Here is a 12,672-nt window from a genome sequence, read left to right as displayed (position 1 = left end):
GCTAATATCAAGTGAAGTAAATTTATTTAATCTCAGGGTTAAAAATTGTACAAGATTGCTACTCAATAATAATAATAATAATAATAATAATAATAATAATAATAATATGTATTATCTTCCACTCGTTTCATTCGGCAGATTTATGCATTTCATTGTTTTTCAGTGAGAACACCGAAATTAGCATTTTCACCACAAAAATGCTTCCTGGGGAAAAATAATGAAGCATTGCCATCATAAGCTGAAATAAACGTGTTTTGACTAAGGTCTGACGAAATCATACGAGTTTCGCTAAGCCGTTTATATTTATCACAATTTCCTCATCATGGTTCCTGCTCTGAGTTGTTCTCGAAACTGTTTTTCTTATTCCTGCATCATTATCATATAGCTCATCAACTGCTCATCATTCAAACATTATCGTTTTAATTTTCCTGCGTTTCATCCCTGGATTCAGAAGAATTGTTGTTGCTTTTTCATCACAGCTGCTATTGTTTATAATAATAATGACATATTTAAATAATAAATTGTAATATCGACATGTTGGAGTTAATTGAATTGTAACTGACACACGTCCTTTTGATGTAGTGTAGACAAGTCCTAATCGGACATGGCTCTTCCGCGGGATGGATGTCATTTGACGAGTTATCCCGGCCCTCCCCCCTTAACTATAATGTTTGAACTCAATTTCTTGCTTCCGCTCACAAACGGATCCGCTCAATTAAATAAATGCAATCAGTTTGAATCGTGCCAAGATAAGGTGATCTGCAGTACTATAAATGATGTGACTGAAAAGTTCATAAACAATCCATCATTGGTAAGCCTACTTGTAACAATCTGTGATGCTGAAACTAAACGTTTAAATCCAACGTGTGCTTCATGCATAATTGTAATATGAATTAACTGGCTGCAGTGCACAGCTTAGATTCATTGCATTCTTTAAATACTGTTAACCAATTTCACAGTGCATGTGTTCTAAACGTCTTATGCCTGATGACAAACTGAAAGAGGTTGATTACTCCATGGTGGTAAAACTAAATATTAGCTATTAGGTTTTTTAAAAAATACCCCTCCTTTCTTAAAAGTCGTGATCTGGAATGTGGAAGGGCAAGGTTTATGGTCAACTACCAGAATGACCACCTTTCAAATGGTTAAGGGCAATGTGGGGGTTGTAGGTCATTTAATACTGTCCGAGGGAAGTGGGGTGGGGGGGCATCCCCCATAACCCAGCTAGGTGGTCTCTGTTTGTGATTGGTCACTTCCAGAATTCGGGCCCTATCACTGTGGAATGTGTAATTTATCAGTGAGGCGGTTGTAATTGAGAATCACGTGGACTTGACCGAAAAGGTGGGGGGTTGCAAAGCTCTGGAGAAAGATGTGGTGAGGGGAAGAGGGGGATCGTTTTGAGTAAACTAGATGACAAAAATACACATATCGGTGAAGGGCAAAAAAAAAACACGTTCTCTTTGACACAATCGGGTCCAGCGAGGAAACGAGGAGGGCGCGCGCGCTGGGTAACTCCGAACTCCGAGGACGCCCGGGAGAGCAGCCATGGCTAAAGGTATACTCAAGTGAAAGGTTTGATGTTTGGGTCTGCTTTTGGGGGTAGAAACAACAAGGGCATTGGGGGTTGGGTATCCCCGCATTGTCTTTCAGATTTTGGGATTCTTCTGAACTCCCTCCTCCCTCCCCGCGGCCCTCCCACCTCACATAGTTGGGCCGAAGATGTTAACAGACCCTGTGATTTGTTTGTTTTCTCTCGTTTTCTCCCTCCAAAATCAGTCCTTTTTGATTTGTAAAAGCCCCTGAGAGAGTGGCGCAAACTGGAACGGCTGTGTTTGTCGGGTGGTGTCTGGACTTAAATTGTACTGGAGGAAAACGTGAGATGGGCTCGGTTTCCAACCAGCAGTTTACAGGTTAAGTAGCCTATGTAGTAATACGATAAAATGGGCTGTTTTTAAAATATCTTAATGTGTTTTTAAACATGGCAAACATATTTTAGGGCATGGCTTTGGTGAATAAACGGCATTGAAATATCAACATTGACAGGTTTGCAAGAAATTGAACTTAAAAATTTAACTTAAATTTGCAAATTCTCTCTATATGTGTTCTAACGTAATATATACAAATGGCCTCGTTCAGTTTCTCTAACATGATTTTACACTGATAGCTAAATATGCAGGGCAGGATGGCTTTGAATGCACTACCTCAATTTATGGCCGAGTTTGAGAGCGTTATGTCGGATGTCTTAGGGTATAGGCTACAAACAGCATATGTAGCCTATATAACATTTACCTTCAACGTGTTTTTATTCCAGATTTTATTTTTGCAGTTTCATTTGAATGCGATGAATACACGATGCTGTTATGTCATTTATATTTTGCATTTTTGAATAAATGATTCTGACAGTACAGCCTACATATAAGGAATGGATCTTATTTTAATATTGGCTTCTATTTCAGTCCTTCGTGTAACTTTTCAGGTCCTATCGTTGTACTAAATTCAACAGTTACAGTTGAATTTACAGTCGAGTAGGTTACCTGTCGTAATTTGTGTAATTCAAAAGTAAAAAGTGTATGTATTTTTATACTGTAATTGTTTATGATTGGAAGTGTTGTGCAAAAATAGCCCATGCACGCATTCAGTGAATGCCAAGTAAGAAAATAAATAAATAAACGTTGGTTGGGTGAGATGCACATGCCCCCTGGAAACATGAATACGAATAAAATAGCTTTTGATCTGATGGTTTAAAAAGTCCAGATATAGGCTACAGAATGCCATTTTTTTTCTCCAGCGGCAGACAGATTCAAGTCCAAAAAGACTTCAAAGCGGCCCACTGGACGTCCGCATGTCGCGGCACAGTGGTGCGAAAATCTTTCCTAGAATCGGGTTGTAAGAATTCTTCGGATGTTTTTTTCTCTCTCAATAGATTACTAACATTACGCACGGGGATATCCGCATTTTAGCACGTTTTCTCGTTTCGTTCCCAATTAAAGCCTAATATTTGACCTTTATCCGTTTTAAAAGGGGGGTGTTCAAAAGCAGAAGAAGAGGAATCGACGAGCGCCGAGGAGGAGTCGGGCCCGTTCCACGGCAGCGGCGTGTGCAAATGGTTCAACGTGCGCATGGGGTTCGGGTTTCTGTCCATGACGAACAGAGAGGGGATCCCCCTCGAGACGCCAGTAGACGTGTTCGTTCATCAGGTGGGTGCGGGGTACCAAAACATAACTTTTAACCGTAGTGAATATTGTATTTCTTACAATATTATATAGGTTAATGTCTAAATAAGTGTCTAAATGTGACCTGCACTGAAAGCACTTAAATCAGGTTGTGAAGTTCTGCACGAGATAAATTTCCTGAGAATGCACAGAAAGTCATTGAGGAAGACAAACGTCAATTCAAACCAAGAAGCTACGACTTACTTTTTTATCCAACGTACCAGAGGAATTCTCCCAAATATTGACGCTACAGGGGATGTCCTCTTCCTACATCGTCTGTGGGCAATACTCATCGTATGTCTACCTAACTTGCAGGCTGGCTTCTTGGATGTGACATTGCCATTGTGCCCTTGTTTCAGCTAGCTAAGGTAGCCCTAACTATCAGTAGCTGTCCTGAATGGGTGATAGGTGTATGCAAGGTGTACTGGTACATCTTAAGGGAATCTATCAAGCAAAAAAAAAACAAATTAAACATGAATACTGGAAAGGGGGAAGAATTGTTTGACTTATTTTATCTCAAATAAATGACAGACTGGTGAATAAGCTTCAGAAAGTTTGTCAGAATTTCCACATGGCATCCGATCACCCAGTTGCTAGCAATGACAGTTTTGAAAGTGTAGTAGTCATCCCACTATCTGGCTGTCCTGTCTGAGTGGCCATTTAACAATGTTCAGGCTTCCTGTATGAAAACAAAAGGGATTTTTTTTTTAACAGAGACAATTTATGAGCTGGTCTTTTTGAACAAGAATCATGGGCAAATGATGAATCTCAGAGACAAATATCAGATGCACTGTGATGGGTCTTATACCAAGCTGATAACTAATCTACAGTAGATTAAAAATTCAGATGCTCTTATCCAGAGTGGGCTACAATGTTGGTGTTGAACAAGAGTGGCTGATCTGACTCACATGTCCAGTGGTAGACCAACTCCTACAGAGTTTATATGAGTCCACTATGGCCAAAGTGGACTCATATAAACTCTGTTATAGTTGAAATAACGCTGAATGTTTCACTGTGCATTAGAGCATCTTCTACTTGGCATCGGGGCAGTTCCAAATGAACAAGTGAGAGATTAGCATTTTTACTGACAGGAGTCATCCTCCCGTCCCTCCTCTCTGGGGGGGGGGGGGGCGGTTATTGATTATTTTCTCTGAGGAGGGCCTGTGAGGACCTGGGGGACAATGGCCGCCTTTGTCATGTGACCAGAGGAAGTTCCGCAGACTGAGATCTGCTGCTAGCCAGTAACCCTGAGAATGAAGAAAGGCTGCGTGTGTGTGTGTGTGTTTGTGTGTCTGTGTGTGTGAGCTGTGTTGGAGATGTGTGTGAGCGAGCGAGAGTGAGCGTGTGTTTAAACGTGTCTCGTGCAGGTGATGTGTGTGTGTGTGTGTGTGTGTGTGTGTGTGAGCTGCACTGGAGATGTGTGTGAGCGAGCGAGAGTGTGTGTTTGAATGTGTCTCGTGCAGGTGATGTGTGTGCGTGTGTGTGTGTGTGTTGTGTGCCTGCGCGCGTGTGTGTGGGAGCGACAGAGTCAGAGAGAGAGAGAGAGAGAGAGAGAGGCAGACATGTGTGGGATTTCTTTTTTAGTGTGGGAGTTCATTCATAAAAAAAAGCACCAGGTTAAAAGGTCTGGAGGGGGTGGCTCTTAATGGATTGGAATTCGGTGTTTTGAAGCGATCGAGACTTGGCTTTCCCTCGGCTCTTTAAAGACCTCTTCAGAAGTCCCCCTGTACCGAGTGGAATGCCTGAGTTTAGTCAGAAGGCATGCTGGGGCAATAAACGGACCCACAGAATGTCCGTAACCCCCCACCCCTGATTAGGAGTGATCGTTCACTGATTCAAGATGTGCAAAATCATAGAAAAGATATTCAACTTTTATTAAGTCTAACCAATGGCAGGAGAAATTACATGGGAAAAAAATGGCGTTAATAAATTTTTTTTTTTTCCGAATGTTATAGAAGCACTTCTTCTCTTCGTATCAGTGAGACCCATCTGCCTTCGTGAACCGAGAGTTAATGTAATAAAGCGGAATAAAGTATAACAGATGTAGTGGGGTGGTGTCGAGTGTTTTCGGTTTAAGGAGAGCACTGTTTTTATTGGAGCGCGCAGGCCTTTGTGGCGTCTGTGACTGCGGAGGTGCGCTGTCAGGGGGGGTGGGGGTGCGCGTCTTCACCTCGTTGCCGGGAGAAGGGCTGGTGGAAGGAGCCGCCCTGATGCCGGAGCCACGGCTGGGCCCTGTGTCCGCGAGCCTTTGACCCTGACATAGACGTTCGCTCCGTTTGGCGCTTGTTGTTCTTTCCCACTGCCCTGCAGGGATCTGGTGAGCAGCTATCCCAAGAATGCCCCCCCCTCCACCCCCCCGGTCCCCACCACCGTTCCCCGCCCCCACCCGCTTTCCTCTTCCAGTAGCCTTTAGCACTGGTCACTACCCCCGCCCCCCCCCCCCACCTCGCTACCCACCCCCACCCGCTTTCCTCTTCCAGTAGCCTTTAGCACTGGTCACTACCCCCCCCCCCCCCCGCCCCCCCCCCCCCCCACCTCGCTACCCACCCCCACCCGCTTTCCTCTTCCAGTAGCCTTTAGCACTGGTCACTACCCCCCCCCCCCCCCCCCCCCACCCCGCTACCCACCCCCACCCGCTTTCCTCTTCCAGTAGCCTTTAGCACTGGTCACTTTGCGGCTTGACCAGATGGAGTCATTTTGGAGGGTCGGTTGGTTGGTGGTGGTGTTGTGGTGTTGTGGTGTTGATGGTGGGGGGAGGGTTGGAAGGTTTTTTGGAATGTTGGTAAGAGATTGGCGGGCGGGAGGGGATGGGGGGCGGGGGGGTGCGGGCGGCTCCGTGGATGGGGGTGGGGAAGGGGTCGTTACAGCCCCTTGAGGTTTTTTAAAAGGGCATTTGCATTTGCATTTGCATCTGTCTCTTTGAGGACCTGGATGAATGGAGCTGTATGGAGCTGGGGGGGGGGATGGGAGAGGGGTGCTGGAGGTCCCGCCATGGTGGTCGCCCTCAGGGCTCCCTTACCCTTATCCCACTAGGCCTGATGCTGGGCTGAGCGCTCAGTGTAACAGGGGGGTTGGAAGCAGAGAACCAGACTAATCTGGGCAAGATTCTGCACGTAAAACACGGAACAGTGTTAGGACACCCCTTAGCTGGTCACAGCTGCACCAGTGATGTGTACATTCAGAGGTCAGTGTCACTGTTTTCACTTGTGCACTGGAAAGCAAGCAGACGTGAAACAAAAAACTGGCATCCAAATGTGTGAGCGTGTGTGAGTGTGTGTGAGTTTAGGTGTTTGTGTGTGTGTGTGCATATGTGTGTGCGTGTGTGTTCGTGTGTGTGTGTGTGTATGTGTATATGTGTTTGTGTGAGTATATGTGTGTATGCGTGTGTGTCTGTGTATATGTGTATATGTGTGTGTGTGTGTGTGTGTGTATGTTTGCGTGTGTGTATTCAGGTGTGCGTGTATGTGAGCGTGTGTGTGTGTGTATTTAGGTGTGTGTGTGAGTGTGTATATGTGTGAACGTGTTTGTGTGTGTGTGTATGACAGCATGTGTATGTGTGTGTGTGAGAGTTTAGGTGTGTGAGTGTATGCATGTATGCGTGTGTGTGCGTGAGTATGTGCGTGCGTGTGTGTGTGTGTATATGTCTATGCGTGTGTGTGTGTGTTTGTGTATATGTGTATGCGAGTGTGTGTGTGTGTGTGTGTGCGTGTGGGTGAGAGTGTGCGTGTGTGCGTGTGTATATGTGTATGCATGTGTGTGTGTGTGTATGTGTGAGTGTGTTTGTGCATATATGTATGTGAGTGTGTGTGTGCATGTGTATGCATGTGTGTGTGTGTGTGTGTGTATGTTTGAAGGGAAAGGGAGTGACTGGCTCTCCTCTCCTCACAGAGCAAGCTGCACATGGAGGGCTTCCGCAGCCTGAAGGAGGGCGAGGCTGTGGACTTCACCTTCAAGAAGTCGGCCAAGGGCCTGGAGTCCGTGAGAGTGACAGGGCCGGGGGGCGGGCCCTGTGCTGGGAGTGACAGGAGACCCAAGAGCGCCCAGAAACGCCGCTCTAAAGGAGACCGGTGAGTGTACACACACACTCACAAACATACACACCTAAACACACACGCTCACACACGCACACTCACACTACTAAACACACACACACATGCACTCACACACACACATACACACACACACACACGCTCACACACGCACACGCTCACACACACTACTAAACACACACATGCATGCACTCACACACACCTAAACACACACACACACACTCACTCACATACACACACATACACATTCACACACACACACACACTCACGTACATTTACACCAATAAATAATAAAACGGTAGCGTACGAAGTGAAAAGGCGCGCGCTTCGAGAGCGGCGTCCGCAAAGACGTAGCAGCGCGGCGGGGTAACGAGTGAGGAGAAGGTGAGCAGGAAGTCGCTCTGGAGAAGTGCACCTGCTCAGCGAACGTAGCGTGCCGCCAGCCGCTGCAAGGATGGGGGGGAGCACGTGAAGCGCGAGTCATGGAGCAGATCCACGCTGGCCCTCCTTTGTGTGAAGGTTTGAGGAGGTTTTTGACGTGCGACACAGATCAATATCCTTGTAAAAAAAAAAATAAAAAAAAAAACACAGGCTCCCTGCTTCCCTGTTCGCCTGTTCTTTCACCGGTCCCTCAGGGGGAGCCCAGTTTTGCGGCCGTTGTCGGCGAAAGAACGGCGTCTTTCACAGATCTGTCCCTCCACCCGACGACTGGTGAAAGGCCTGGGGTTGGGCGGTGCCTGACCAACCAAGAGCAGTCACGGCGTGCGACACTGACCACCACATGGGCTGATCTTCAGGCGTCCTGGAGTTGAGCTTGACTTATCAAGCCGTGTCGTATTTATTTTAACTACAGATGAAATATTAAATATCAGTGTTCTTATACTTTTATGCTGGACAAAGAGAATGATAACCCAAAGGCGTATGCTTAATACGACTACATTTAAAAGTGTCTTTCCACATATTGCTGGAAAAAAAGATAAAAGAGTATCAATGTTGAAACTAGTTTAAGCGCAGAACTTTTTTCATTCCTTTTATAATAATTTTTAGGAATATGACCAGGAATACTTGGGCACAAAATGAGAAGTGTCTGATTTTGAGTTTTTCCCTGAGACTTTTGGGATATTGAGTTCTCATGAATCCTTGTCGAATTGGGCAATATGGAGCCACACATGTCCTGCTTTTCTCTCTCGGTCCTTCCTCCGTCCACATGGTGGATCCCACCTCTGAGAGCTTTGGGCGCAATATGGGGGGAAGAGATCCTGTCTGTTTAATTAATGACAGATGTAGGTGCCTATGAAAGGTCAAAGGTGACCACTGCCATGGCAACTGCTGAGTACCGTGTGTGTGTGTGTGCGTAATACGCGCGCGCGTGTGTGTATGCGCGTGTGTGTGTGCATGTGCAAGTGCGTGTGTGTGTATGCGCGAGTGCGTGTGTGTGTATGCGCGTGCGTGTGTGCATGTGCAAGTGCGTGTGTGTGTGTGCGCGAGTGCGTGTGTGTGTATGCGCATGCGTGCGTGTGTGTGTGTATGCGCATGCGTGCGTGTGTGTGTGTATGCGCATGCGTGCGCGTGTGTGTGTTTGTGCATGTGTGCGCGCGTGTGCGTGCGTGTGCGCGCATGTGTGTGCACGCTTGCATGTGTGTGTGTGTGTGTGCAGTAGGAAGCGGGAGAGGAGCAGGGGTTAGAGTTCAAAGGTCAGCATTGAAACAAAGAGCTGTCCCCCCTTCCGCGCACAATCTGATCAATAACAAGCGCAGAGCGTCCCTGAGTGAGGGGGGCTTTGGGGCGGTTTGGGAGTGACCCATCAGCCTGTGTTAGTGTTCTCCAAAACTCCAGAGCATGACCCCTGGCTTGACCTGTTTGCTGTCAGTACAACAAGGACTCTAAACAGGTTGCACACGCTTCCATACACACACATGCATTTATGTACATACACACATGCATACATCAGTGTGAGTTCATGTGCCCACACACACACGCACACGCACACCCAGTCCCTTTGGTGGAAGGAAGCGAATCTCTCAGATATATTTGTCAAAAATTCTGACCAAGTATTCTGAAGTGAGCTTTAGGTTACCATTTATTTCAAACCATGTCGTGGCCGGGTATATGCTGCCCTCTAATGGCGTATAATTAATACTACATGTCTTAATGGCTGCTGTGGGCAGTTGTGTGATTTCTGTAAGTAATCTTTAAATTTGTTGTGTTGCCTGCAGTCTGAAATTGAACAATTGTGGAATTTAAAAAAAGTATTTTTTAGTAAAAATCATCACTAGTATGATTTCATTAGGAAATCTTGAAGTATACTGTAACAGAACCAGTTCATTAAAAACAAATGTATTGAAATCCATGAGCAACTCAGCAATATTTTTATATCCTTATCCAGTGACCATGTACAAGGCATACATTTGTTGTATTTTATCCATATATACTGCTGCATACACACTGAAAATATTCACATTAATCCGCATATTTGAGTAGATCGTAAGTACAAAGTTAATTTCAAAATTGCCTTCACCCTATAATCTTAGTTTTGATGATACGAATAATATTTTTTCGGATTATGTTTCAGGTGTTACAACTGTGGAGGGCCAGACCACCACGCCAAGGAGTGCAAGCTGCCCCCTCAACCAAAGAAGTGCCACTTTTGCCAGAGCGTCTCTCACATGGTCGCCAACTGTCCAATCAGAGCGCAGCAATCATCCCCCACCACTCAGGGAAAGCCCTCGTCCTCTGGGGGCGAGGAGGAGGGGGAACAGAGCCACGCCCCCTTGCCCTAAGAGAGCTCTGACTGGAGTGGGTCGCACCCAGGAGGCGGAGTCAGGGTTAAACAAGTGCCAATCAATCCTCCTCGTCGGATCTGGGAGTTAGAGTTCGTCACAATCCAGCTCAGTTGCTTACTGGAGCTGCCCTAAGTTCAATGTTCAACCCGAAGAATGGAAGTTTCATTCATCTTTCGGAGGTGGAATGGTCTGTATTCTTTCTGTATTGCAATCAGAACCTTTAAAGACAGAACCTTCTTAAAAAATTTTTTTTACCATTTAACATTCAAGATGATATTATGCTCCTAATCATAGCGACCCACATCCATTTGAATCAGTCTAAGCCACATTCAGTAGATAACATTCCGCATTCAGCTGTACTGAAGCAGTTGATATGCGATGCATCTACAATACAGCAAGGTACAATGCTGTTACACCTGGGTTTATTACCATCTTCCTACTCCTTTATATCCTTCCTCCTTTCCTGAGAGCTGGTTGTTTTCTTCTAGCACAGTGACATAAGTTGTAAAAAGGACTCAGATCGTTTTCACACCTCTCAGATTGTTCAGAATTCCCACGTTCAGCGGTGTTTGCTGGCACTTTGCGATACATATTTTTCATCACGATTTCCTCATCGGCAGTATTTATGAAAAGGGACACAGGTCCCTGTCTGTTATCTGGTCACAGATGATAGAGAGCTCTCAGGTCCGTGTCTCTGAAATAGTGAGCTGAGTGTGTTTGTTTGTGTGTGTGTGTGTGTGTGTGTGTGTGCGCGCGCGAAAGGCGGAGGGATATTTGGCCATCTGTGTGGGTGTTGTGAGACTTTACCCCCCCTAGGTTTGTCTGCTTGTATTGCAATTGATAGTCTGGCTTGTCTTCTTGGGGCCAAATGAATGTTATACCTGCTGTGTCTTTTCCGACTCCTGATTATTGATTGTAGGCGCGTCAGGTTTTTCAAGAGCGCCGTGTGGATTAGCGTGCGTGCTTTAGCTTCTCTCTTTTACCATAAAAAAAATCAGAAGCTTGAAACCAACCTCGAAAAGTCCAAAGGTTCTGATGTGACCTGTCTGTGTCTGAAAACTCTAGGTGGGTGTCCCCCAAACTACGTCCTGTGTGTCTAAATCCGGGCTTCGGCGATATCTCAGGGATGATGCCCTGAGCAATCACAGAGATTTTTGCAAATGTCTCGTTTTAAATACTTGAAAAGAGCTGGGATTCTGGTCACAGCTGAAGCAGTTGAATTTCAGAAGGGCTGAAGGAGGTGCTTTGTGGTGGGTTAGGCAGGTGGACGTGCCCAGCGTTTCAGTAGCCAGAGCCAAAGAACAGTCCAAATAGAGGTGTGTGTAAATAAGCAAGTCAATCAGACTTTGTGCCAATTCTGCAAGTTACGCCAGTTAAAGCATGACATTTTTTAGCTTGCCAACTGTATCATTGTATATAATTTTTTTTTAAATAAGATAAGCCTTTAAAATAATTATTTATTTATGCCACACCTCTGCAACTTCCGCCCAATGAAATTCACTCTGTACCTGAGTGGACTATTGTCTGGCCTTTGATATCAAATACCTCTTTCAGGGCTGCCTTGATTTTATTCTTTTTGAGTTTGTGATTTTTTTTATCAGTGAATTTGATTATTGTTTCCTCGTTGAGTTCCCAGGATTTGGGAATGTTGTGAATCCTCTCTTGGTGTCTACGCTAAAAATCAATGCAATGTCAATCTGCACTACTCGTGTGTAAAGATGCATTTCTGTTCAGTTATTATTTTTTTTCTAATTCATATTTGTTCTGTATTTTTTTTGTTTAGATCAGCTTGTGACTCCAGCCAGAATTTTTAGTTTCTCAGGAATCATGACCTTTGAACTCAGGGAATTGCTTTTATAGAAAATGGGTGTGGGGTACAGGTTTGAGGAGGGGGTGGGGTCACAGCATTAACGTGCATGCAGTTGTAAGGGGGAACAGTGATAACACCTATGTGAAACCCGGGTATTTCTCTTCATCAGGGACAATACCTTCAGACAGTAGAGCCAGTGGAGTCCTCTCTTTTTTGTGGTTTGTTTACTTCATTTTTACTTTTGACAATTTCAAGCACATTCCATTTTTATTTGATATTTACTAATTTTGTATACGTGTCTACGATCACCCAACTCAGTGCTGTATAAGGAAGTAAGAACACACCTGCTTTAATTAAACTCATTAGCTAGTAAATTAATGACAATCTGAGAAGCAGGAGTGTTGAATAATCCTGTAAATTATTAGATTGTGATCGGGAATTTAATTTTATCGGCATTATTATAATTATTTTTTTTGTCATTTTATAATCATTGTATCCATAAAAGCTTTACAAGGTCCATTCAAAATAGATTATTTAATCCTTTTCGAAATGTTGAGTAATTTTTTGTTCATTTATGAAACATCAATCTGTAGAGATCATGTCTGTAATTTGAATCAGGCGATGAGTGGCCACCTGGAGTCTTTATTGCACACAAATTCAGGAAGAGGGTCCTGTTATCATCCTGGGATGCAGGAATCACGAGCAGAAGCGTTTCAGTCAGACCTCTCTTTTCTCGCATACATTCAGTCCAGTCGATTAAATGTTTATTATTTCTGTTGTCATGTCATATAAAGTTACCATGGTAACCAAGTAATTT

At 44.8% G+C, this 12,672-nt stretch overlaps 1 protein-coding gene across 1 annotated transcript; it reads left to right on the top strand.

Moving 5' to 3' along the window:
- Nucleotides 1-1,844: 1,844 nt before the first annotated feature.
- LOC118234562 (protein lin-28 homolog A-like) lies at nucleotides 1,845-10,042 on the top strand. Its single transcript, XM_035431171.1, has 4 exons — nucleotides 1,845-1,910; nucleotides 3,022-3,197; nucleotides 7,101-7,279; nucleotides 9,835-10,042. Exons 1-4 carry the CDS (start codon nucleotides 1,880-1,882, stop codon nucleotides 10,040-10,042), a joined length of 594 nt encoding a protein of 197 aa, XP_035287062.1. The 5' UTR covers nucleotides 1,845-1,879.
- The last annotated feature ends 2,630 nt before the right edge of the window (nucleotides 10,043-12,672 follow it).

Source organism: Anguilla anguilla, chromosome 8 (assembly GCF_013347855.1).
Source record: "Anguilla anguilla isolate fAngAng1 chromosome 8, fAngAng1.pri, whole genome shotgun sequence".
In the NCBI taxonomy this organism is placed as follows: domain Eukaryota; kingdom Metazoa; phylum Chordata; class Actinopteri; order Anguilliformes; family Anguillidae; genus Anguilla; species Anguilla anguilla.
This window is presented reverse-complemented; position numbering and strand designations above follow the sequence as displayed.